Genomic DNA, 27,500 nt, shown 5'->3' with positions numbered 1-27,500 from the left:
TCAGTCCATCTAACATTTACTGCAGCACTTCTCTAATTATCTCTAGGCATACCTTTAGGTATGTTAAACTTCAGTATCTAGATATGTTACTGTTAATAATCCTTAATTAAGATCACTACAAATGCATGTTAGTTGGGATTTCTTTGCATCCTTGGTAATAATAAATTGGATATAAGATTTGGTTTTTATAAAAAGGCAGATTAACGGTTTAATTAATAGAAAATTTTAAATCAGGTTGTTACTTTGACACAATTTTTACTAATTAAGTGCTCTATATCTTGTTTATGATTGGAAGAATTGATAACAGATTTGTATTTTGTTTATTAGGTTGTCTGTCAGGGACCTACTAAACCACGCATTTTTTGCTGAGGATACAGGACTAAGGGTGGAGTTAGCGGAGGAAGATGATTGCTCAAATTCATCTCTGGCTTTAAGGCTCTGGGTTGAAGACCCTAAAAAATTGAAAGGCAAGCATAAAGACAATGAAGCTATTGAATTCAGTTTCAATTTAGAAACAGATACACCTGAAGAAGTAGCGTATGAAATGGTAAGTGAATCCTACCACTGGCTTCCCCTCCCCTTATAGTATCAGGGTTGATTCCTTTCTCCTTCTGATTGCTTTCTTTCCTCTTATTTTCTTTATTTAAATTATAATTTTATTGTGAAATATATCTCTACAACAGAGTATATTAAATTTGTATGTACAGTATAAAGAATAGTAAAACTCTACTTTTGTTAAGAAATAGAACACTACTGGAACTTTAGAAGCTACCTGTGTGCCCCACCCCCCACTTGCGTTCCTCTCCCTCATCACCACAGGTAATATCTACCCTGACTTTTGTGTTACTCATTCCTTTGCTTTTCATTGTAGTTTACCTAAATAATATATATTATTTTGTTTTGAAAACCGGAGTGGCAAACACACATCTAGCTGGTTACTGAAGTTACTGTTAGGTGAAGATGCCCAGGAGGAGATAAGCTGAACAGTCTCTCGGTCTCGGAATCTGGCTCCAGCTTCCCTAAGAGTTTATGAGAGTGGAGTCTAGGGAGGTCATCGGGGTGAGGTCACGTGTGAGTCCAGGGAAACACACATGGCTCACCACAGTCAGGGCACCAGAGGGCTGTTGTGCAGACCAGAAAAATTAGTTGTCTGGTAACAATATGGTTTGACGGGGAGTGGGCCCCTCTGACTTCTCTACTTCTCATCTCCCCATGACCTGCTCCCCCCGCAAGAGTAGAAGACAGCAGATAACTTCTGTTGGGTGGAATGTATGTCCATACCCGATCCAGGCTGTGCAGTACTTGGAGGGAGGGGGTGCAGGAGCTTCAGCAGCATGTGGTTAAATTAGCAAAGTCCAGATACTTTGAGCCAGGCTCACCTGGGCATTCTGTCCTCAGGTTTAAAAGGAGTATGGGGGCTTCCCTGGTGGCGCAGTGGTTAAGAATCCACCTGCCAATGTAGGGGACACGGGTTTGAGCCCTGGTTCGGGAAGATTCCACATGCCGCGGGGCAACTAAGCCCGTGTGCCACCACTACTGAGCCTGCGCTCTAGACCCCGCGAGCCACAACTACTGAAGCCCATGTGCCTAGAACCTATGCTCCGCAACAAGAGAAGCCACTGCAATGAGAAGCCCGCGCACTGCAACAAAGACCCAACGCAGCCAAAAACAAATAAATTAAATAAATAAATTAAAATAAATAAATAAAAGGAGTATGGGACATTGACAGTGGGTATCTTGGAGATGATAGCCTTTAACATGCCTATCTTTCTAGTCACATGGTTCTAATCTAGAATGATTAGAATCTAGAATGATCTGCTACATAACTATCATACGGAACTTTCTTTTTACTATCATTCTAGACTTCTCTGCCTCTCTCCTGTATTGGAATTCATGTGTCCTAAATCCCATGTCTTTCTCTTTCTTTGCTTACCTTTTGTTTTAGTGGCCCACTTCCTCTGCCACCTCCTTAAGAAAGGGTATATGGGAGGTAAATTCTTTGAGACTTGCATGTATTAAAAACATCTTTATTCTGTCTTCATATTTAATCGATTATTTGGCTGGCTAAGTCATTTTAGGTTGGCAATTAAAAAAATTTAAAGTCATTGCTCCATGATTTTCTAGCTTTCAGTATTGATATTGAGAAATACAAAGATGTTCTGTTTTCTGGATCTTTTGCATGTGATCCATTTTTTCCTCTCTGGAAGCTTGTAATATCTTCTCTTTCTTCTCAGGATTATAAAATTTCACAGTGTGTCTTGGTTGGGGTCTGTTTTCATCCACTGTGTTGGATACTCAGTGGACTCATATACTTTAGTTTCCGGGAAATTTCTTAAAAGTATTTTATTGTTGAGTTCTTTCCCTTTGTTTTCTCTTTCTAGAACTGCTATTATTTGGATGTTTGGCCTCTTGGACTGTTTCTCCAATGTTCTTTTCTATTTTCTATCTTTTTGTCTTTTTATTCTCCTTTCTGGAAGATATTGTCAACTTTATTTTCTAACTCTTCCATTGAGTTTTTCGTTTCTACTATCTTGTTTTTAATTTCAGGAGTTCCTTTTCATTTTGGTTTTTTTTTTTTTGGTCTGTTCCTTTTTTAGAGTAAACGTCTTGTTCTTTGTTTTGTGGATGTGATATTATGGCACCTCTCTGTAATTTTAGTGAAGAGAGTGTTTTTGACACTTTTTTTCTCCCTGCATAGTATCTTTTCTCCAAGTTGCTGGGGTTTTTTAATTGGTTTTGTGCTCCATCTTCTTGTTAGAGGCTTTTCTCATATTTCTGGTTATTCTTGGCTGGCTGCTCATGATCAATAGTAGGAGACTATTAGTTTTCTATTGCTGTATAGCAAGTTACCACAGATTTAGTGGGCTTAAAACAACACCCTTTTATTATTTCAGTTCCGTGGGTCAGAAGTCGTGGTAGGCTTTACTGAATTCTCTGCTTAGAGTCTCACAGGCTGAAATCAAGGTTTGGTGGCCTGGACTCTTAGCTGGAGGCTCTGGGAGAGAATCTGCTTTTGGGCTCAACCAGGTTGTTGACAGAGTTCAGTTCCATGCAGTTGTAAGACTAAGGTCTTCATTTCCTTCCTGGCTGTTAGCCGGGGGTCACTCTCAGCTCCTAGGGACTGTTCTTCAGTCCTTTCACATGCTCCCACTCCATCTTCAAAGTCAGGAATGGCAAGTTTAATCCTTCACTAGCTGGTAAAAGGCTCACCCAGATCTTTCTGTCTTAAGGTCAATTGTGTATAGCTCAATAATGGGAGTGATATCTCATCATATTCACAGGTTTGAGGATTAGGATGGGACATCTTTGAGGGGCCATGATTTTGCCTATGACGGGTACTAACAAGCTGATTGGATGGTATGATTGCTTATGTCAGACTTGTTAACCTCTATTCTCAAGTATCTGGGTGGGCCAATAATTGGGGAATCTTTGACATAAATATTTGTGGGTCTTTCTTCTTGGATTAGCCAGATTCTCCAGAGAAGCATCTTTCAATCTCCTGCCTGGAGGGTAAGGATCTGGTTACTGGTATTTTGGTAGCCAAGTGGGGAAGAGGGCTGGGGGTTTCTGCGTATGGAGTTCAGCATGCATATGGTCATTTAATCTTCTTGTTTTTGTTATGGTAGCCATACCCTCAACTGTGCCTGGTGTTCCCTAGTCCAGATATGATCCTCTTTTACCCTCTCCAGAGAACAAAATTACAGACTTCTTGGGTAGGGAAGAAGCAATCACCCAAAGGTGTGGACTGGAGGGTGGAGCACAGGGACCTAATATCTAACTACTTCTCAAAACCCTTTCACTTAGTTTCCTTATTTTAGTCATCTCTTTTGACTTTACCCAGTTCTGTAAGTACCTGGTACTGCCAGTTCCTGTGTGTTATGAGTATTATTCAGTGTAAATGGGAATGATTTTCAGCTTTCCCTGGTTCATCTTTTTCAGGTCCACTAGGTCAGTTATTATCTATTTGTTTTCCACATCCCCAAATGTCCAAAACATTGTCTGTTGTTGCTGTTGCCTTTATTCTTTCTATCCTTGTGAGTTTATGACTTAAAAATCCATTTACTCTGGGAGTGTTTTTTGAACTTTGGGAGGGAGTGAAATTAAATATATGGATTCCATCTAACATTTTAATCATTTATCAACTACAATGAAATTTCCCCGAGTCTGCAGACCCCCAAGGTATGCTTTAAAAAACAGATCATAGGACTGAGAATAATATGCCATGGCACCTCCTCAAGTCATTATCTCTGCTACTCAGCCCTGTTCCTTTCAGACAATAAGCCCTTAACTTCTCTTCTGTCACTCTTCTAACACCTCGTAAGATATAGCACTTTGCCATAAGCATACTTCCTCTGCCTAGAGTGTTGATCTCTGAACTTCATCTACCTCTCCCTCAATAGCCTGCAAGTTCCTTGTTTTGTTTTAATCCAGGTCAGACTTTACCTTCCTCTATGATACTTTCTCTGCTTTCACCAGAGAGGCTTGTGCTCCTTTAGGGCTTTTGCAGCAGCTCATTTCTACCTTTTATTTCATTTCATGTTTTTAAAAAAATTTTTATTTACTTTATTTATTTATTTTTGGCTGTGTTGGGTGTTCATTGCCGTGCACGGGCTTTCTCTAGTTGCGGCGAGCGGGGGCTACTCTTCGTTGCGGTGCATGGGCTTCTCATTGCGGTGGCTTCTCTTCTTGCAGAGCACGGGCTCTAGGTGCTCAGGCTTCAGTAGTTGTGGCACATGGGCTCAGTAGTTGTGGCTCACGGGCTCTAGAGTGCAGGCTCAGTAGTTGTGGCGCACGGGCTTAGTTGCTCCGTGGCATGTGGGATCTTCCCGGACCAGGGCTCAAACCCATGTACCCTGCCTTGGCAGGCAGATTCTTAACCACTGCGCCACGAGGGAAGCCATGTTGTTTTTATCCTTCTCTCACCACCAGCTTGTGTGTGCATATAGGACAAAGGACCAGCTTAGGCACTTATATGTCTCCAGAGCCCAATACTGGGCACATTGTAGACACTTAACTGTTGTTGAATGAGGAAACCTTTTTAATGTTTCACAAAACTTAATGGCAGTCATAAATTACCTGTAATAAGACTGCATGTACTGAAATATCAAGCTATTTGTTTGTTTTTGTTTAAAGCCAGAATTATTTCAACAATGCTTGGTAATAGTGTTGTTTTTCTTACTAAAGTCTCTGGCATTTATGCATGTCTGATTAAGAAAGAACATAGAAACAAATTAACTGTTATTTAATAGCGTTTGGAATTTGGGGGCAGAAAATAACTGCTAGTAAAAAATAAAAGTAAAAATCTTAAAGATGTGGTTTGCTTATTATGTTTTGTTTGTAGGTCAAGTCAGGATTCTTCCATGAAAGTGATTCCAAAGCTGTTGCTAAGTCCATTAGAGACCGGGTGACCCTGATAAAGAAGACAAGGGAGAAGAAGCCAGCTGGCTGTTTGGAAGAACGCAGAGATTCCCAGTGCAAGTCTGTGGGGAATGTACTCCCTCAGCCCCAAAATACAACTTTGCCCCCTCCTCCTGCTCAGCACAGTGGGGCTGAATGTGAAGAAACTGAAGTTGATCAACATGTGCGACAACAGCTTCTGCAAAGAAAACCACAACAGCATTGCTCCTCTGTTACAGGTAACACAGTTATAATTTATAAAAGGAAATGTGTAATTGTATTCCCTTATCTTTAAATAGTACTTTTGTATGTTTCAGAGCATTTTGTTATCTATCATTTCATTAATTCTTTTACAAAATCCCTGAAATAGGCAAGCCAGATAGTTTCCTTATTTTAAAATTAAGAAACTGTTCTGTTAAGTGACTTGTCCAAGGTACTAGTTGAATAAGGATTATAATCTTTTTACCATTTTTAAGGGTCTAACGTAAATCCTTTAGTAAAGAAGATATGCAACTAAAGATAGAATTTATTCTTCAAGAGGGAATTCTCTAGACTTTAAGAACTTTCGTATTTTAGACCCAAGTATAAAATTAACACAGTTTCTCTAATTTTTCTGCTGTAATGCATTCTCTTCTCTAGAAAGACACAGTATTTTCATAGTAATAACCAGTCATTCCATAAAGGCAGTATTATTTTCTAGCCAGGTTCTAGGAGAATGAGAATATGCTACTTAGATTTTACTGAAATCCTAATGGCAAACATAGATTAGTTAGGCTATACATGAAATGGCCAGCAAATCGAGTTGACTTTTATGTAATTCTTTGTAGGTTTGTTTTACTAAGAATATTTTAGTTATACCACAGTATCAACATGGAGAGTTTACATGATGGTTTTTTATTAATTCTGCAGTGTACATATTTTATTTGAAGCTGTTTCAGGTTGTCAGAGTAAAAAAGAAAAAAATTAAAGAAACACTTACCATTTCCTATGCTATTTGGACCTTGTGTTTCAAGTTTTTCCCTTCTACTTATCACTTGTTTTCTTTGCCGTAGGTGACAGTTTGTCTGAGGCAGGAGCTGGATCAGTTATACATTCAGAAACTTCAAATCAGCCCAGTATAGCCTATTCCTCAGACCAGATGATGGGTTCTCAAATGGTTTCTAACAACCCACAGGCCGAAATAAATGTTCCAGGGAAAATTTATCCATCCCAGCAGTTAGTGGGACATTACCAGCAGATTTCAGGGGTGAGGTGAAGTGTTAAATATATTTTAAATATATAATCAGTATATTTACTGTAAATGGGAGAGTTTATCTTTAATCTTTTTTTTTTTTTTAACAGTTGCAGAAGCAGCCAAAGCTGACTCAGCCCCAAATTTCGCCTTTGCTTCAAGGTCAGTCCACTGTTCTGCCTGTACATGTCCTTGGACCTCCACTTGTCTCACAACTCCAGTTTTTGCCATTAAGTGTCCCAAAGGTCTCACAGGTAAAGGTAAGATACATTTTAGAGGCTCCGTATTCAGTTAAACTTATTTAACACTGCCTAGGTTTTCTGACAGGCAAAGGCTCTCTTTCATAAATTCATCCTAGTTTATATAAAAGTCACTGAAAGCTAAAAGTTGTTTATACTTTCCTTCACTTAAGACATTCTTCTTGAGGATGTGTCTAACATTGTGTAACTAGAATCTTGAGACACTGCTTGTATAATTGGAAGAGAAACTGAGAACTCCATATACGGATAAAAAGTTTATTTAGGGGACCTCCCTGGTGGCGCAGTGGTTAAGAACCCACCTGCCAGGGCTTCCCTGGTGGCACAGTGGTTAAGAATCCTCCTGCCAATGCAGGGGGCACAGGTTCGAGCCCTGGTCCAGGAAGATCCCACATGCCGTGGAGCAACTAAGCCCATGCGCCACAACTACTGAGCCTGCGCTCTAGAGCCCGCGAGCCACAACTACTGAGCCTGTGCACCACAACTACTGAAGCCCGTGCGCCTCAAGCCTGTGCTTTGCAACAAGAGAAGCCACTGCAGTGAGAAGCCCGCATACCGCAACGAAGAGTAGCCCCCGCTTGCCACAACTAGAGAAAAGCCTGCACGCAGCAACAAAGACCCAATGCAGCCAAAAATAAAGTAAATTAAAACAAAAAAGGAAAAAAAAAAAGAATCCGCCTGCCAATGCAGGAGATACGGGTTAGAGCCCTGGTCTGGGAAGATCCCACATGCCACGGGGCAACTAAGCCCATGCGCCACAACTACTGAGCCTGTGCTGTAGAGCCCACGCACCCGTGCGCCTAGAGCCCGTGCTCTGCAACAAGAGAAGCCACTGCAATGAGAAGCCCGTGCGCCGCAACGAAGAGTAGCCCCCGCTCGCCGCAACTAGAGAAAAGCCCGCGCACAGCAACAAAGACCCAACGCAGCCAAACATAAATAAATAAGTTAAAAAAAATTTATTTAGGACTCAGATCCCTTTTTATGGTTTGTTTTTTGTATTGGACTTTTCCAGCCTGGCTTGAATGTAGAGGATTGTCTTTTGTAGTTAATTAGAAATAGTATTTCATAGACTCTTATAGTTTTAAGCACTTTCATCTAAATTCTTGACTCTTGGTTCACGTTTATTTCTGTAGGAGAAATAAGTGTTTTTGTCATTTAGACTCTCAAAGTCAACGTTACTCATTTCTGACAACGAGTACACAGTCTTTGTGAGAGTTCATATATCAAGACTATATCCTGGTTTCCTAGGTTATGGACTCTGGATACATGGTTGGGCTTTTCTTTGCCGTCCCATTTTCTTTCCTCAACCCTACCATCCCCTGTGTGTGTCTTCTCTCTTTGGGAATGAGACAGTCTGAGCTCCTAGGCATTCTCTGTATGTGATTTAGTTAGCAGCTGGTGATCTGTTGCTTTTAAGAGATTGGTATATAGTCAGTCATAGTTCATCAACAAACTTTTAATGACTATCATCTCTGGGGATATAAAATGAGATAAAATATGGTCCTTGCCCTGAAGAACTCATAGACTTGTAGGGGAAAACATACATGTACTTGACAAATGCCAGATGCATTTAAAATCTGCTGGGGGTATATTTAATCTGATATGGTTGACAGTGCATGGTGTTTGGCTAGTATTTGTAGCTTATATGGTATATGTTCATACTTGAGCTCATGTTGTGGTTGGATTTATCTCTTTTTAAGACTATAATGCGACGTGTGTTGGATGGATGCTTAAATTAACTTAGGTTCAACCACGTAAATATACAGGTATGTGTATTTTGAAATGTGTTTCCAAAATTTTAAAAAGAAGTTTAAAAAATTTATGAAAGTGTTTTTTACCTATTTAAAATAAAGCCTATAAAGTTATAAAGAAGACAGTGAAAATCACCTACTATCTCTCCAGCTAGAAATAAATTATTGTTTACATTTGGTGGTAGAGACTCTAGATTTGTCTTTTTTCTATGTATACATATATAACTTTGTTTATACATACATATGTATATCACATACATACTATTTTGTAGCCTGCCTTTTTCACCTAATATATAGAATCCACATAAGCAAGCACTTTAACCAGTGGGGGTCTTTTTATGAAAGTGGTGGTTCAAGTTCTAGGAATTATTACAGCCAGCCTATATGTATTCAGCCAACTCACTCCTCTCCTCTTGAGAGAGCGTCTCTGTTCCCTTTAACTATGATATTGAAATCCTTTTGAACTTCCACTGTCTGGTGTGTGGAGGTGTCAGATTCAATTACTCTGAATTTCTGCCAGGGTTTGAGTGAGTTATGTGGCAAGTGCAATAAATGAGAAGCCATGAGCAATATGTTGCCTGGGGACAGGTCTCAGCCCCTTAGTGTACTCAATTAGCATTTACTCATGGTATTAGGATTTTTATAGGACTAATGCTATACCCAGCACCTTTTTGATAACTTTCTGAAATTTTTTTAAAATTTATTTTTGGCTGCTTTGGGTCTTCATTGCTGTGCACGGGCTTTCACTAGTTGTGGTGAGCGGGGGCTACTCTTTGTTATTGTGCGTGGGCTTCTCAATAAGGTGTCTTCTCTTGTTGTGGAGCATGGGCTCTAGGCATGCGGGCTTCAGTAGTTGTGGCGTGCGGGCTCTAGAGCGCAGGCTCAGTAGTTGTGGCACACGGGCTTAGTTGCTCTGCAGCATGTGGGATCTTCCCAGACCAGGGATTGAACCCGTGTCCCCTGCATTGGCAGGTGGATTCTTAACCACTGGACCACCAGGGAAGTCTGAAAATAGCTTTTCAAAAGTAACTTTTATTCTTATAAATACTCTTGAAAAATACAGAAAAGTATAAAGAAAGTAAAATTACCTGTTATCCCACCTCTGAGAAATTAAAACCTTTGAAATTTTTCAGACATTTCTCTATGCATACACATTTTTTAGTATTTATTTTATCAGAATTGGATCATACCAGCTTTTTAAAAGACTTCTGTTTTTTAAATTGAATTATATAAGGCATATATACATTGAAGTATCCAAATCTTAAATGTGCAGCTTGATGAGTTTTTACGTATGTATTCCTCTGTGAAATGCAAATGAAGATATAGAGCGTTTCCAGCCCCCTAGAAGGTTCACTGACATTCATCCACATTGTTGCATGTGTCAGTAGTTCGTTTCATTTTTTTTGCTATGAGTTGTTCAGTTGTAGAATATACCACAGTTCAGTTATCCATTCTGTTGATGTATATTAAGATTGGGATTGACATATATATACTAATATGTATAAAATGGATACCTAATAAGAACCTGCTGTATAAAACAATAAAATAAAATTCAAAAAAAAAGATTTGTTCTAGCTTTTGGTTCTTACAAAATAAAGCTACTGTGAATGCTCCTGTATGTTTGTAGACACACCTCTAGACACATGCATTCATTTCTCTTGTGTATGTACCTAGGAGTGGGATTGCTGGGTCACAGGATAAAGGTATGTTTAGCTATACTAAATAATGCCAGACAGTTTTCCAAAGTAGTGGTCCAAAATGCATTCTCAGCAGCAATGTTAGAGAGTTCCAGTTATTCCACATCCTTATCAACACTTAGTATTGTGTGTCATTTAAATTTTAGCTGTTCTGGTGGATGTGATGTGGTATATATTGTGGTTTTAACTTGTGTTTCCCTGATAAGTAATGATATTGAACATCTTTTCATGTAATTATTAGAGATTCAAATATCTTCTTTTGTGAAGTATGCCTAGTCAACTCTTTTTTTTTTGAGTTGTTTATCTTTTTCTTTAGTCTGCTTTAATCTCAACCAGTTCTTCAGGCTTTGTTGTTCTTTACAGTGTTGAAATGCAGAGGCCAGTTTTTGTATAGAATGCCTGTCATTTTAGGTTTGACTAAAGTTTCCTCATGGTTAGAGTCAAATCATGCATTTTTGGCAGGAATACCATGTAAGTGACATTGTATTCTTCTTAGGACATCTTATTAGGCATATTGGTGATCCCAATATTTGTGATGTTAACTTTTATTACTTGTTTTAAGTAGGGCCTGCCAGGTTTCTCCACCATAAAGTTGCCATTTTTTCCTTTATAATTTACGAGTTATTTGTAAGGAGATATTTTGAGACTCTGTAAATATCCCTTTCCTCATCAAAACTTTCACCCATTAGTTTTAGTGTCTGTTGATGATTTTCTAAGTTCATCATTCCTCCTTATATTTATTAGTTGGCCTTTCTCCTTCCTTTACTCATTCAGTCATTCAGTCATTTGTTCATGTCAGTATGGATTCATGAGGCTTTATTTTATTTAATAGTGTGTGATATAATATTATCATTATTTATTTTGATGGTTAAGGTGCCCCAGGTTTGGTTAATGGGGGCCCATTCAGGGTGGCTCTTGTGTATTTTTGTCATATCCCCATTATTCTTTGAGCACTTCTTTACTTTCTGGCATAGCAAGATATTCCAGGCTCATTTTGTGCTTTCCCTTCCCTAGCCCTGGAATCAGTTATTTCTCCATGGGGCCCTGATTCCTTTTAGTGAGGAAGGTAATTTAGGAACCAGAATTTGGATGTTGGGTGTGTTTGATGGTACGTGGGAGTCATAGCTTCTAGGGTTCTCAGTGGACAGATTAGAGTGTGTGCGTGCATGCGTGTGTGTGTGTGTGTATTTCATACTGATACCTCCAGCCCATTTTGCTTTTGACTTTGTGTTCTAGGAAAAAAAAATTTTTTTTGCTATGTTTCTCCAGTATACACCCAACATCTCCACTTTATTGTATAATAGGCATTTCAAATTTAATATGTCAAAAATTAAACACTTTTTTTTTGCGCTCCCCTCCCACCACCACCCGAAGCCTGTGCTTTCCACAGTTGTCTTCATCTCAGCAAATAGGAACTCTGCCTTTCTTGTTACTCAAGCCATATATCTGTGGTCATATTTTATTCCTCTCTTTTTCTCATATCTGACTTCAAATCATCAGAGAGTCTTTTGTCTTTTCCTTTAAAATACATCTACAACCTGACTACTTCTCACCACCTCCACCATAATCACTAGCATAATGATAATCATGCTAGTCTAATTTCTTTCTTGAATCATTGCATTAGACTTCTAACTGTTGTTCTTCCTTCTGCTTTTGCTCTTTTATACCCTTTTTCTCATTATAGGAAGCAGAGTGATACTTTCAAAAAATGCAAGTCAGATCATATCTGAACCCTACCCCAAACCTCGCATTGCCATCTCACTCACAGTAAAAGTCATAATACTGTACTTAGTGGCCTGAAAGCTCTATAGGATCTGGACTTCCCTGCCCAACCCTCTGACTTCATGTAGATTTTCTTTGAATTCTGTTGTCCTCTTGAGTGATAATTAAATCCTTTCACAGATCTATAGCTTGAGGACAAGGAGATGTACACTTTCTGTGTATTAGTAGGTATTGATCTATTGTAGTTCCTCTGTGCTGAGGTGTGGTTTACTTTTACCCCCATAATGAGTTCTCTAATGCTTGTAATAATCAAATATATTAAAGACTACATTCTCCAACGTGTATGGATACCAAAATTTTTCCTTTCTGTATCCTTGCTGAGTTGGCTTTACTTGTGAGGACTCTTCCTCCTAGAAAGCCAGATGGCTCAGTTAGTCTCCTCCTTTTTATCTCCAATATGCATTCTCACTCCTACCATTAAAACAAATAAACAAACAAAAAACAATGTTAGTTGCTCTCTCCAAATAGCGGTAGAAAGCTTGGAGAGGCTGAGACAAGAGTAGTGCATGATCAATTTGCTGGTTGATACAGACTCTCGATAACTCAACTAACAGCAGATATCAGGGGGAAAGTATGAAGTATAAGTCTCCTTTGAGTTAGGTTCCCTTTCATGAGGTGATCTCTAGAGAGGTCCGGGAGTGAAACCTGGGTAATGTTTTCTTCAGTCCAGTTCTACATGCCTTGTAATTAATGAAACTTCTTCCTAGTTTCTGTTACTCTTGTCTGTAAGCCTTTGTGGTGCTGGTGTGTTTTCATCTTTTTTTATTCCTGCCTGTTTAATAGCCTGGGTGTCATTTTGTGAGTTTATCCAAGGAACTGTGCTGTGTGTAGATCAGTTATTTCTTAGGGTAAATTTCACTATTCGGAATCTTGGCTTGGCCAAAAATTGGGCTTAGATAAGCAATGACTTTATAGGTGCAGGGTTCTTTATAAATATAAAAATATGGAAGTGGGCATCATACACAGTGATAATTTTCTTTAATTAAATAAGCAAAAATTTCACTGTTAAACAGGTATATACAACATACATATAGGCCTGAGCTACTTTATGTCTTCAGTTAGACCTGAATTTGATCTCTGGCTCTTTGAATTATTTATTGTGTGATTTGAGGCAAGTTATTTAATTTCTTTTAGTTTAGATTCTTTTTATCTGTAAAACGAAGTTTTAAAATGCCTCTCTTGCATTTGCAACTTACTTTGAAATGCATAAAAAATAAGATGGATTGATGGATATACATGTGATAATGCAAATATAATAAAATGCAATAGACTGTGGGTGGTGGATGTATAGGTTTTCACTGAACAATTATTCAGCTTTTCTGTATGTTGGAAATTTTTCATAATGTCAGAAAAAATGCCTATTTTTTAGGAGTAGATGAGGTACACGTGAGAAGTGCCTGCTGTGTAATAAGTGCTCAAGAAATAATGGTTGTTAAAAGCACTTCGTGGGAGAGACATGTTTTATAGTGTCAGTAATACAATAAGGCAGTTTATAAAATGTTTTAAAATACTTCCCACTTTTACTGCTCTCCTTCACTCCAGAATAACCGAGTAAGAATTTCTGGAATGTGCTTGAGCTTGCATTTTCTTTCCTTCTGTTTTCTTTTTTCCCCTTTTTCCTCCCCTCTTCCTTTGCTTCCCTTAAGATTATAAAGTGCATCCAAGGGCTAAGAACCACTGATGGGAGGAGGGCAAGTAATAGTGAAGTAAGTAAAGGAGAGAGAAGGGTTAGGAACTAACAGAAAAGCTTCTGTGGTATGCACAAGGGGTCTCTGCTCTTCAGTATTCTTTGGAGTCATTTGTCTATTCATTCATTTTCTTTCTTTCAATTTTTGCCTCCATCACTTATAGCCTCAGATTCCTCATTGGTAAAATGAAAGTAATAATACCTACTGCTTAGAGTTGTCATAAGGGTTGAATTTAGTTAAATAATGTATATAAAGTGCTTAGCATTTAATAAATGCTCAATAAATAGTGGTTGTTTTGTTGCTATAATAAAAATAAAAACAATAATAAAATGAGAACATTATAATAGTGAAAGGCATTATTGAGCAGCTGTTCCTATTTCAGGTATTGGTTAGGCATCGGGGATATTGTGATAAATCTTACAGATACAGTCTCTTCCCTCAAAGAGCTCACAGTATCATGGGTGAGAAAGATCAAGAAATAAGTTCAATCACTTTGTTATACAGCAGAAACTAACACACCATTGTAAAGCAATTATACTCCAATAAAGATGTTAAAAAAAAAAAAAAAGAAAAGAAACAAGTTCAAGACAGCATTTTTAAATGCCAAGATAGAGAGGAGAGAATGGTGTGGCCCATGGAATTCAGGCCTAGTTTTGCTTCTCATTTTGGCCTTGTCCTCATTCTGCAAGTGAGTTATAGGTACTTTAGTTTTATTGAACTTTGCTAGCTAGTTATCAAGGTCTCAGATATCCAGATATCAAGGTCTCATTAGGAAAACGGATTGGTACCTGTCTTTCATTTGGATTTGAAGGTGAGGGTTGGGGAGAAATGAGCATAATATACCATTTCCTGCCTTCCCCTTCCCCCTCTAACCTGGTCAGTTCATACTGAGGTTTTTTTCCTGGACAAATTAGACTAGCTTCTAATTATAGATTAGATAATTAGCTCTTTAATATAATCACTGTTTAAACATTGAGAGCAAATACTTTGGCAAAGAGATTTCTTTTTTTTTTTTGTACACACAAGATTCAACAAAATGTATCCAACTTTAACAAATGTTTGTCTTAAAGAAACTTAAAAAAATTATGGTGAGTCTCAGCAAGATGGAGCAGTGCCATGGTGTCTTGATGCATAAATCTGGAGGCAAAGTAAACAAAAGATAGTTACTATGGCAACAATCTGGAATTATATTTTATAACCACTTATAATTATTAACAGGATTATTAATGCTACTTTCTGTTGGTCCTCAGAATCATGGCTAATAGTTGGTTCATCTGCGTTTTTTATATGCCAGCTTCAAACCAAGTTCTGTCATAATATTTCTAGGAGTTTCAAAATTAATATTTGCAAATAGATGCTGGGATATTTGTAGATGTTTTTCAAATTTAGTGAAATGTTTCATTCTTACCTTTGTCTAAAATAACTGTAAAGTTGTGCATTGAAATAATGGGGACCTGCACTGAGATTATCAGATTTCAGGGTTGATAAATCTGTACAAAGTTGAATTAATTTTTTTCTTATTACCAAAGCAAGATGAATATAGTTAAGCTTGCTTAACACCAGGTGTATATTCTTCCAGACCATTTTATATGCTTATGCATACATGCAATTTTAATGTAACCATAATGTATATATACTCTTTTATAATCTTTTTTCACTTGTAACATCTTATATGTTTAAGCACATTTTTAAAGGGCTGCATAATATCCTTTAGTATGGGTGTACCATTATTTATTTAATGGAGCAGATAAAGGAAACAAGTGACTATTTTTTTGCTGTTTGTAATTATATTCCATGTCGTGAGGAACATTTTTGTAGCTAAATCTTTCTATGCCCTCTTAATTATTTCCTTGGGATAGATTTCTAGAAATAAAATTGCTAGACCTTTTAAAAACTTGATACATATTGTCAAATTACCCTTCAGAAAGGTCTAAGCAGTTTACAATCCCATAAATCCCAGTGGTTTATGAAAGTGCCTATTTTCCTCTACACTTAGTATTTGCTATCCTTTGAAAGTTTTAAATAATCAAATGTAAGTAGTGACATTATAAAAAGTAGTAAAATGGGGGAAAAAATCACCAAAGAATGCTATTTTCTTAACATGGTAGTGATTATGATATTTGTTATTGTATTCCAAGCTTTTGTCATATGCATAAGTGCTTGTAATTATATGTACAGTTTTGTTTTCTGCTTTTTTCATTCATTGTTAAGTAATTTTCCCTGCCTTTACTTGGACTTCACAATTCTAGTTTTCAGTGGCCACACAGTAGTGAAATAAGTATTCATATTTACCTCTTTCTCTATTCCTGGACAACAACTTGATGCCAGTTTTTACTGTGCATAATACCACAATAAAAACAGAGTTAGCTACCATTTATTGAACATTTACTATGAAACAAACTTTATACTATGTACTTTTTTCTTCCTTTGTATTATTTCCTTAGGATTGATGTCCAGGATTAGTAATATGGGATCACAAACATGTGTATGGCACAGCCTTTTTTATATCATTGTTTTCTTTCTTATTTCTTTCTATCAATACCTTCAAACATTTATTGGAAGCCTAAAATGTTCCAGGCACTGTGCTAAGAGGCACTGAGAATACAAAGATGGATCATTCAGAGTCCTTAAAGTCAGGCATTAAACATATATGATAAAGAAGGATATGATAAAAGACATTAGAGGATGACAGTCCATTGATCTGTTGGTCAGTTGGTCGGTCCATCCATCCATCCATCCATCCATTCATCCACACATGATTTTCCCTCTGATATATAGAGCTGGTTGCAGACATAATGTCCTTTTACCCTTAAATATATCATTGCTATAAGAACAAGGATATTTTCTTAACCACAATACCATGACCAAATTCAGGGAATTTAACATGACTGTAATACTATTATTTAATCTGTTGTCCACATTAATATTTCACCAGTTGTCCAAGTAATGTCCTTTATGGCAGTTTCCCCCCTTTGATCCAGGATCTAATTGAAGATCGTGCATTGCCTTGTACTGTTTGTCTCTTTTATCTCCTTTAATCTGGAACAGTTCCTCAGCCTTCATTTGTCTTTTATAGCATTGATATTTTTTAAGAATAAAGGTCGGTTATTTTGTATTGGGTTGGCCAAAAAGTGCCTTCGGTTTTTAAGTAAAAATAAAAGACACATTTTTAATTTTCACCAAGAACTTTATTGAACAACGTATTCACTCTTTTGTTCCAATACCTTCTGCCATTTTTCAGGCAACTCCATAATTCCATCTTCCCAAAACTTTTTATCTTTTTGAGCAAAGAACTCTTCCAGGTGCCTTTTACAGTCTTCCAGGGAATGGAAATTTTTTCCATTAAGAGAATTTTGTAAAGACCGAAATAAATGGAAATCCGAAGGTGCAATGTCTGGTGAATATGGCGGATGAATCAGAACTTCCCAGCCAAGCTGTAACAGGTTTTGCCTGGTCATCAAAGAAGCATGTGGTCTTGCGTTATCCTGATGGAAGATTATGCGTTTTCTGTTGACTAATTCCAGACGCTTTTCGTCGAGTGCTGCTTTCAGTTGGTCTAATTGGGAGCAGTACTTGTTGGAATTAATCATTTGGTTTTCCAGAAGGAGCTCATAATACAGGACTCCCAACCCCACCATATACACAACATCACCTTCTTTGGATGAAGACCAGCCTTAGGTGTGGTTGGTGGTGGTTCATTTCACTTGGCCCAAGATCTCTTCCGTTCCACATTATTGTACAGTATCCACTTTTCATCTCCTGTCACACTTTTTTTTAAAATTTTCTTTATTTATTTTCTTTATTTTCTTTTATTTTTTTGGCTGCGTTGGGTCTTCGTTGCTGTGCACGGGCTTTCTCTAGTTGCAGAGAGTGGGGTCTACTCTTTGTTGTGGTGCACGGGCTTCTCATTGCGGTGACTTCTCTTGTTGCGGAGCACGGGCTCTAGGCGCACAGGCTTCAGTAGTTGTGGCATGCGGGCTTAGTAGTTGTGGGTCGCAGGCTCTAGAGCGCAGGCTCAGTAGCTGTGATGCACGGGTGTCATTGCTCCACGGCATGTGGGATCTTCCCGGACCAGGGCTCGAACCCGTATCCCCTGCACTGGCAGGCGGATTCTTAACCACTGCGCCACCAGGGAAGCCCCACACTTTGTTTTAAAAACGGAACGTTTTCATTACGTTTCAGTAGGGAATCGCATGAGGAAATATGGTCAAGAAGGTTTTTTTTTGCCTAACTTATGTGGAACCCAAACATCAAAGCAATTCACATAACCAAGCTGGTGCAAATGATTTTCAATGCTTGATTTGGATATTTTGAGTATGTCCGGCTGTCTCCCGCATGGTATAATGTTGATTTTTCTCAATGAATGTCTCGATTTGATGGCTGTCAACTTCAACTGGTCTACCCAACTGTGGAGCATTGTCCAGCAAGAAATCTCCATCACGAAACTTCGCAAACCACTTTTGACACATTTGATCAGTCACAGCACCTTCTCCATACACTACACAATTCTTTTTTTGCGTTTCAGTTATGTTTTAACCTTTCTTGAAATAATAAAGCATAATATGTGGAAAATGTTGCATTTTTTCTTCCATCTTCAATATTAAAATGGCTACACAAAAATTCACCAGTTTTGGTAAGTCTTTTTTTTAATGTGGGCTGATATGACACCTGTCACATACAATCTAAGAAAATTGTTTCAAATGAAGTTAAAGACAACTAAGTGCTACTAGAGCTATCTTACGGAAATATCAATCGAACCTTTTTGCAAACCGAATAGAATGCCCTTCAATTTGAGTGTGTTTGAAGTTTCCTTTTTTTCCCCACATTCAGATCATGCATTTTTGTCAGGAATACCATGCAAACAATGTTGTAACCTTTGTGCATTGTATCATATTAGGAGCCATGTAATGTCAGTTTCTCCCAATATTGCTGAGGTTAAATTTGATTACTTGGTTAAGGTGGAGGCTGCCAAGTTCTTCCACTGTAAAGTGACCATGTTTTGCTTTTGTAATGAATAAGTGATTTGTGGGGAGATATTTTGAAACTATGTAGATATCTTGTTCCTCATCCAACTTTCACCCACTAGTTTTATCATCCATTGATGATTTTCTAACTTTGTCATTCCTTATATTTATTTGGCTTTGTATTGTAAGAGCTTTCTTTTGTTTGTATCAGTATGAACTCTTGGATTATTTTATTTTATTAAATACATTATATTCTGTTACTCATTATTTATTTTCATGCCCAATTGTTCCATATTTGGGTAGTGGGAACCCCTTCAAGGTGGCTCAAGTGTGCTTTTGATATGTTCCCATCGTTCTTTGAGCAGTTCTTTACTTTGGGGGATAGCAAGATGATCCAGGCTCATCTTATATTTTCCTTGCCCCAGTGCTGGAATCAGCCATTTCTCCAAGGAACCTTTATCCCTTTTAGTTTAGAAACCAAGATATGAGATAAGGTATATGTGTTTTTTAAAGAGACTCCACGGTGATTTTGCTGGTCTTTCTGGAGCCCATTGTAATAGAGCCTTCTTGTATACAGGAGTTCCATTCAGATATTTGCTAAATGGACAGGACTAAGGAGTAGTTGAAATAGTCCAGGGAGATGAAGGAATATAAGTAGAGTCACTGTATATGAAAAAGCCCAACTCATTCAGAGGAGCTAGAGTTCAGTGTGGCTTCAAGAAGAGAAGAGCTAGAGAATGAGGCAGGGACCAGTTCATTGAGGACTTTATTTGCCATCCAAAGGAACTTAACCTTATAGAAGATGAGGGGCCATCATAGAGGGTTTAAACTAGGTAGATAAGTGATTGATTTTGGTAGATTTGCATTTTAAAGTCACTGTACTGTCACCAGCGGCAATGCATAGGATGGATTAGATAAATGTTTAACATTATTTTCCAGCAGGGTTGGCATTTGCCTTTATAAACTTTTCTGCTAGATGCCAGTATTGCAGCTGCTGGATACTAACAGCTCAAAGGAATTGTTGGCAGTAGTTTAGTGAAAAGGGAATGAGAGAGAGAGACCATACAATACGTTAAAGCTTGAATCATTGATTTATCTGTTTCTGGAATGGCAGCAACTCTTCCTTTTATTAGTAGTTTTACAATCAGGACTGGAAGCCATTGAAAAATAACACAAACAAAAGTATAAAAAACAATGCTGTCTTTTTTAATGAAAAAGTCTTGATGAATATCAATACTGCTACATTTTATTTTTCTTTATCTTTGGTAGTAACATCAATAATAGGATTGATATAGACATTCAGTAATGTAGACATTTTACCTGGTTTGTGTGGTAACCAAAGTATGAAATGTAACAAACACGTTTTCTGCAATAATAGCAAATTGCACCTTCAGCTTAAAGTTTGCTGTTATCGTAATAAGTTTTATTTCTGTGCTATTTACAGCCTGTATCCCAAGCAGTTGGAGCTGAACAACCAGCAACTCTTCTAAAACCGGATTTAGTTCGAAGGTGAGTATCTTCAAATTAATACCATGAAAGCGATGAGGGTATGTTGAAGTATTGCATTCATTAGGTACTTAGTGTTTCTTGACTGAAGAAGTTTCTGTGTTCTAGTATTTGTGTGTATGTTCAATAAAAATAGTAGATATTATTTTTACTTTTTTATGTTAATAAAGATCATATGGACTATGAAATTATTGACCATTTTCTTGTTCACATTATTATAATATTCTGGGGTTGTTATTTTTTGGCTGCACCACCGTGGCTTGTGGGATCTTAGTTCCCTGACCAGGGATTGAACCCATGCCCTTGGCAGTGAGAGTGCAGAGTCCTAACCACTGGAGTGCCAGGGAATTCCCATCATATTCTGTCCTTAGGAAAATATTATAAGAATTAAAAAAGGAAATAAGAAATAATGTAATTTAAAGTTCCAGCTAATCTAAAGAAATAAATTACAACCAGATATATAATCATATTGTTATTTGGTAGTTGTAAACTAATATTTTTCTCTATCTTGTTCAGATTGGGTTAATTTTTCTTGTTCTGTCTTCAGGTTCACTGATTCTTTCCTTTGTCCTATTCATTCTGCTATTGTGCCCACTCAGTGCATTTTTTATTTCTATGATTGTACTCTTTCTATACTTTTCATTTGTTTCTTTCTTAGTATCTTCTATTATTATGAGATTTTCTGGCTTTTCATTTGCTTCAAAAGTATTTGTAATTGCTCGTTGAAACAATTTGATAATGGCTGCTTTAAAATCCTTGTCAGGTAATTCCAATATCTGATTCATCCTGGTGTTGGCATCTGTTGATTGTCTTTTCACATTCAAGTTGTGATTTTCCTGGTTTTTGGTATGACAGAGAATTTTCATTTGTCTCCTGGACATTTTGGACATTATGTTAGGATACTCTGGATCCTATTTAAATACTCTATTTTAGCAGTCAGTCACTGTGTTTAGGTGCAAAGGTCCTGGTCTACTTTTGTGGACTATGGTTCTAATGACAATTTAGTTTTCAGAGTCTTTGTATTATTATTCTGATCTGCTTGGTTCACCTGACACCATTGGGACCCACTGCTGGACCAAGGGGTTGGAGAGCACTTCTCTAGGCCTGCTGCCCTAAGCCAGCTCTCCAGACCACATGCTACTGGTAGGGTTCCCACCAGCATCACCACAGGAGGAAAGGGCCCAGCTGAACCACCTTCTGTTGATAGGTTGGGGTTCAGGAGACCACTGGGCTTGGGCTACCTTTGCCTTTTGGCCCAGGAGTCAGGAGATGCTGAGCTTGGATTGCTTTCTGTCACTGGGTGGGTAATCAGGAGATGCCAAGCTGCTATATTTTTCCTCAAGTCCTGGGAGTCCCTAGCTAGTCTGCCTTCATTTTTTCACTCTTCAGTGCCCTCCTGTGATATTCTACTGTATTATTTCCAGATTTTTTAGTTATACTTAGTGGGGAGGAATGGGGAGAGTTGAGTTTCTGCCATCTTGTCCCAAACCCTAAACTAGTGTTTTAAGATAACTTTGCAAAGTGAATGATACAGCTGCATTGACTAGAATTATGTCCCTTTTATCCTCTGAAGGTGTTATTTATTACTGCTATTTCTCTGTCTATTAAAAAACTAAGAGCAGTATTAATGTATTTTCTTCCTCTACTTGTATTTATGAAAATTCTTTTTCACAGGGACATAGAAAAAATTTTAGGAGTTAGTTTTATTTTTTATTGCATATCTTTATATAGATACTTCCTGAGTAGTTTTTAGGAGAAAGGACTTAACCTAAAAATTAATTAAAAAAATATCTGCTGCTTACAGATCTCATTTAAGTTTCAAATGTATTTATTGGAATTTTTGTTATTTATTGAAATATCTTCAAATTTATTAAAGAAAAAGCTGAAAAATACCTTTGACACAGATCAGCTGAAAGTTAGTCTGCCCTGTCATAATCATATTGACTTGAACCTGCAAAATATAACTAGTTAGAATTAATCATGTTGAATCATTTTCACATCATTCATTTTCAGTTTTTTTTAACCAAAATTATGGTGTATTTTTTCTTCTTCCCTCCCTCCCTCCCTCCCTCCTTCCTTCTTCCTTCCTCCCTCCCTCCCTTCCTTCCTTCCTTCCTTCCTTCCTTCCTTCCTTCCTTCCTTCCTTCCTTCCTCCCTCCCTCCCTTCCTTCCTTCCTTCCTTCCTTCCTTCCTTCCTTCCTTCCTTCCTTCCTTCCTTCCTTCCTTCCCTCCTTCCTTCCTTTCATTCTATTGAGGTAAAACTCATGTATACCCTTATATTAGTTTTGGATGTATAATAGAGTGATTCAACATTTGTATATATTATGAAATGATCACCACAATAAGTCTAGTTTAAACATCCATCACCATACATAGTTACAAATTTTTTTTTCTTGTGATGAGAACTTTTAAAATCTACTCTCTTAGCAACTTTGAAATATGCAATACAGCATTATTAACTATAGTTGCCATGTTGTACATTACATGACTTATTTATTTTATAACTGGTAGTTTGTACCTTTCGACTCCCTTCACCCATTTCGCCCACTTTCTACCCCCTCCCCCCACACCTGCCTCTGGCAACCACCAATCTGTTCTCTGTATCTATGAGCTTGGGAGATTTTTCGTTTTTTTAGATTGCACATATAAGTGAGATCATATGGTATTTGTCTTTCTCTTTCTGACTTACTTTACTTAGCATAATGCCCTCAAGTTCCATCTATGTTGTTACAAATGGCGAGATTTCGTTCTTTTTTATGGCAGAATAATATTCCATTGTATATACATACTACATTTTCTTTATCTCATTTTCATTTCTTTTTCTGTTTCCTGCACTATTCCTGTCTTCCACACCTCATGTATCCCCTGTTGAGTTTGTTACATAAACAGCTATATTTTGAGTGAGAATTGGTTTTTAGAAGTTTTATTTGAACATATTAATAAGAAAAACCCCAAAACAAACAAAATAAAATTGATCAGGAACATCCCCTGATAAAAGGTTCCACAGAGGTCCATCACTAGCAGTGTTTTTCTTTCACTCCCACTACTGTGAGATGTTTGCCTAATACATACAATATAATCTCAGTGTTTCATAACTTTTAAAAACAGCTTTATTGAGATATAATTCACATACCATTAGATTTTCACCCATTTAAAGTGTACGATTCAATGGCATTTAGTATATTTGCAGAGCTGTGCAGTCATAACTTTTTGAGAGATATTGTACTACTTATATATTTTATTTAAACATTATTTATGATTTTATAATTGAGGGTTTTTCTTAGAATTTTACCATCAAGATGGAATGATTCTATCCACAAAGGAATTTCAGATGTTAACTCTGATTTGGGTTAAATATTGGACTTTGAGAATCATGGAATAATGTCTTCTCTGAGAAATTGAATTGGAATTGCTTTTGTTTTTTTAAAAATAATAGTTTGAATAATGATGTGGCAGCTGTGAAGGAAAACACCAATACCCCTGATAACCCAAGTGGAAATGGCAAACAAGATCGGATCAAACAGAGAAGAGCTTCCTGTCCTAGATCAGAAAAGGGGACTAAATTTCAGCTTACTGTCCTTCTGGTCAGTGTATAAATATGATTTGGTTAAGAGTGCATGTTGAGGTCTGGAGGGTCAGGGAGGGGCGATGTTGCTGTGGAGGTGAGTATAGAGTATTATGAAACTCTGCAGCAAACACTCTTGAACACAAATCTTTGTATATATACCTGATTATTTCCTTATGATAGATTCCTAGAAGTAGAATTAGTGGGTCAAAGGGTATGAAGATTTTTTTAAAGTTTCTAAACACGTATTTCTAGGTTGCTGTCCATAAAGTTTGGACCAGTTTACATTTCCATTAGCAGTGCATTTTCTTTAGCTTAAAGGGTCAATTTGTGGGAGAATTTTGGAAATGAATGACCAGATTTAGATCTTTGCATTGCAGATAGCTATAGTGACCGTTGTAACTTTTTTTTTTTTTGCCTTTTCATAAAAGTTGTGTTCCTTTTCGTTCCCACAGGTTCACATTTCTAACTTATTTTTTGCTGAATAATTTGAGCCTTAGATTTGTCATACAATGGTTGTTTAGACAGTATTTCATCAAGGGAAAAACAATCTTTTTAGATTCTGAACAGTTTAAACCATTTTTTTCATATATTGTATGTGAGCTCATCCAAATGTTTCCTGCACCATTTACAAAGAGAAGACAATGACTGACTCTTAAACTAGTGACATGTTTGTGCCCAGGTGTCAACCTCTGGAGACAACATGGTGGAGTGTCAACTGGAGACACACAATAACAAGATGGTCACCTTCAAGTTTGATGTTGATGGTGATGCACCAGAGGATATTGCAGACTATATGGTAAGTACAGTAAAACCAAATTATTTTCCCTTCAGCATTCTGTCTCTTTTTCCTCTCTAACTCTCCCCCCGTTTATTCAGAGCCATCTTTTTTTAGGGTACTGCTAGTTTTTAAAATTTGTACAGAGCTAAATTGGTTATGATCAAGAGTAAGTCACTATACCTCCTCTGGTTTCTGTATATTTATGTGTAAAATATGAGGGAGTTTCATTAAGAGAGGATCTAGGTCAGTGGTTCTTATCCCTAGCTGCATGTCAAAATCACTGGAAGAGCTTTTTAAAAACAATTCTGTTGGGAATTCCCTGGTGGTCCAGTGGTTAGGACTCGGTGCTTTCACTGCCGTTGTCCGGGTTCAATCCCTGGTCAGGGAGCTAAGATCCTGCAAGCCACGTGGCGCAGCCAAAAAAAAAAAACCCAAACAAAAACTAAAACAAAAACAATTCTGTTGCCTGGGTCCCTAATTAAATCAGAATTTTTGGAGATGAGGCCTAAGCATTAATAGTTTGTAAAGTTCCCCAGGTAATTCTAATGTATTAGCTACTGATATAACATCTTACATATAGGTGTTCAAGTAATGTTCATTTCATTTAGTTTTTGTATTTTCTTTGAATTGTTAGGCTTAAGTTACTATTCCCCTCCTCTTTTTTTTTAATGGGGATGAGCTAGGGTGGCATGAAGAGTACATAATGCTTTTGTTTCTGCCAGTTTTCTTTGTATATACATTCCTGGCCAAGCAGAATTTAACATTTTAAAAGTTAATAATTTTGTCAGTCTGCCTCTTATTTAATGTAGTATTTTCTGAACTGTCTCTAGGCCATTCTTTATCATCTTTAGAGATGCTTCATTTTGTGATTTTTTTTTTATTTAAAAGCTTTTGCGTTTGGACATCCTAGTTTTAAACGTAAATATTACCTCAGTTATGTTCTTCAAATGGCAATCAATTTATAGAATGCCAGATTTTTTTAAAATGCTGGCTTCTGGTAGGTAGTGCCAATCTGACAAATGTCAGTGGTCTCAAAATAGAATAATTTAATGTATTATGTGGCATTTTATTGCTGGTCTTTGTTAATTCTGTTGTGGCATTTAGATCTAAATACCTAATTTATTTTTCTTTATGGTAGTCACCATATTATAATTTTGAAGAAACTAAATTCATTCTTGTGAATAGAATTACTTTTACTTTTGGATAGGTGGAAGATAACTTTGTCCTGGAAAGTGAAAAAGAAAAATTTGTAGAAGAATTGAGGGCTATCGTAGGTCAAGCCCAGGAGATCCTTCATGTCCACTCTGCTGCAGAAAGAGCCGTTGGAGTTGACTCTATTACTGTGGAATCCAGCAGTAGCCACGTAAGAGCAATTGCTTAGCAAATAGGTCTTCTCGGATATGTATCAGGAACTTCTTTATTTATCTATTCATTTTTAATTCAGACAGGATCATCTGAACAAGTACAGATAAATTCTGCATCCACTCAAACCAGCAGTAAGTATACTTAATAAAATTTACCATTTGGCTTTTGAAGCAAGACATTTGGAAACTTTTAATGTACACACCTTGGGAAAGATGTTAGCCAATAAAGGAATTTGATAAATTGTTAATGTAGGTTTTCCCACACTTTGAAAGGACTTTATAGCCCAGAAATAAGAAGTAAAGAGTGAGAAGTAAAACCATTCTCCAGATTTCCTCCAAGTATTGGTTCTTTACCTGATTAATTTATTTCTGAGTTGTTGCATGGTATGTTACCAGAGAAGCAGTCACAGTACTGCTGACCTTTAATGGCTTTATTGTTTGAACTTAACTGGTTAAGTTTTTTTTCCCCTATATGAGATGGACAACAAGTTTCTTAGCTAAAATCATTATGTTCTAAGTTTGCCTCATGTTTTAATAGCATTAGTATCTTGATTTCATTCCACCAATGATATGCTTCTACCTGCTCTGATCACTGATAAGTTTTTGTAAATCAGATACCAGATAAACTGCCAGGGACTAAAAATGGGGTCTTCTATTTTCTTTTCTCATAACCTTATCTCTCCATTCTTCTCAGCTCTGGTCATGGGTATATTTAGAGTGTCTGGGAGGGGGAGAAGAGCCACAGACGAATGAGGACATCTGAAGGAATTATAACAGCATGAAGAAGCAACAGGTGGTGTGGGAGTCATGGAACCAGATACCATTACCCTCAAATGTAGTTTGTGTTAGGATGTCAGGGTTCTCCTCTGTCTTCTTTTTCTCATTAGCAGGAGTCTTGAGTAGATTTCTTTTTATTTATTTATTTATGGCTGTGTTGGGTCTTCGTTGTTGCGTGCGGGCTTTCTCTAGTTGCAGTGAGTGGGGTCTGCTCTTTGTTGCGGTGCACGGGCTTCTCACTGTTGTGGCTTCTCTTGTTGCGGAGCACAGGCTCGAGGCGTGCAGGCTTCAGTAGTTGTGGTACACAGGCTCAGTAGTTGTGGCGCACGGGCTCAGTAGCTCCGCGGCATGTGGGATCTTCCCGGACCAGGGCTCGAACCCGTGTCCCCTGCATTGGCAGGCAGATTCTTAACCACTGTGCCACTAGGGAAGTCCCTGAGTATATTTCTGACTGGCAAAGTAGGGTAAAGTTTAAAAGAGAATAACTTTTTTGAATAAGTTAACAAAGTAGGTGTACAGATGTAGGGGCTTATTTTACTTTATTTTTTAAGTTGTCATCCAGTAAAATAGACTTTTTTTTCTTTTGGTGTAGGGTTCTGTAAATTTTAGTCCTCTTATAGATTTGTGTAAGCACCACCATAATCAGGATACAGAACAGAAGATGTAGGTTTTAGTGGAAAAAGTGCTTTTTGTTTTTTTCCCAAAAGTGCCCTGCTTTTAATTGCTATTGATACAATGTT

At 37.4% G+C, this 27,500-nt stretch overlaps 1 protein-coding gene across 2 annotated transcripts in view; it reads left to right on the top strand.

Moving 5' to 3' along the window:
• Window positions 1-27,500, top strand: part of WNK3 (WNK lysine deficient protein kinase 3) — a 120,693-nt gene that overhangs the window by 33,328 nt on the left and 59,865 nt on the right. For both annotated transcript variants that reach the window (XM_068533853.1, XM_068533852.1), the window contains exons 6-14: window positions 328-547; window positions 5,342-5,636; window positions 6,450-6,643; window positions 6,739-6,888; window positions 20,212-20,276; window positions 23,710-23,857; window positions 24,521-24,637; window positions 25,827-25,982; window positions 26,064-26,115. In XM_068533853.1, the coding sequence (XP_068389954.1) occupies window positions 328-547; window positions 5,342-5,636; window positions 6,450-6,643; window positions 6,739-6,888; window positions 20,212-20,276; window positions 23,710-23,857; window positions 24,521-24,637; window positions 25,827-25,982; window positions 26,064-26,115 (1,397 nt within the window). The remainder of the gene's footprint in view (window positions 1-327; window positions 548-5,341; window positions 5,637-6,449; window positions 6,644-6,738; window positions 6,889-20,211; window positions 20,277-23,709; window positions 23,858-24,520; window positions 24,638-25,826; window positions 25,983-26,063; window positions 26,116-27,500) is intronic.

The sequence above is a fragment of the Eschrichtius robustus genome, chromosome X (assembly GCF_028021215.1).
Source record: "Eschrichtius robustus isolate mEscRob2 chromosome X, mEscRob2.pri, whole genome shotgun sequence".
Taxonomy (NCBI): Eukaryota; Metazoa; Chordata; class Mammalia; order Artiodactyla; family Eschrichtiidae; genus Eschrichtius; species Eschrichtius robustus.
Note: the sequence above shows the minus strand (reverse complement) of the source record. Positions and strands in the feature narration are given on the sequence as shown.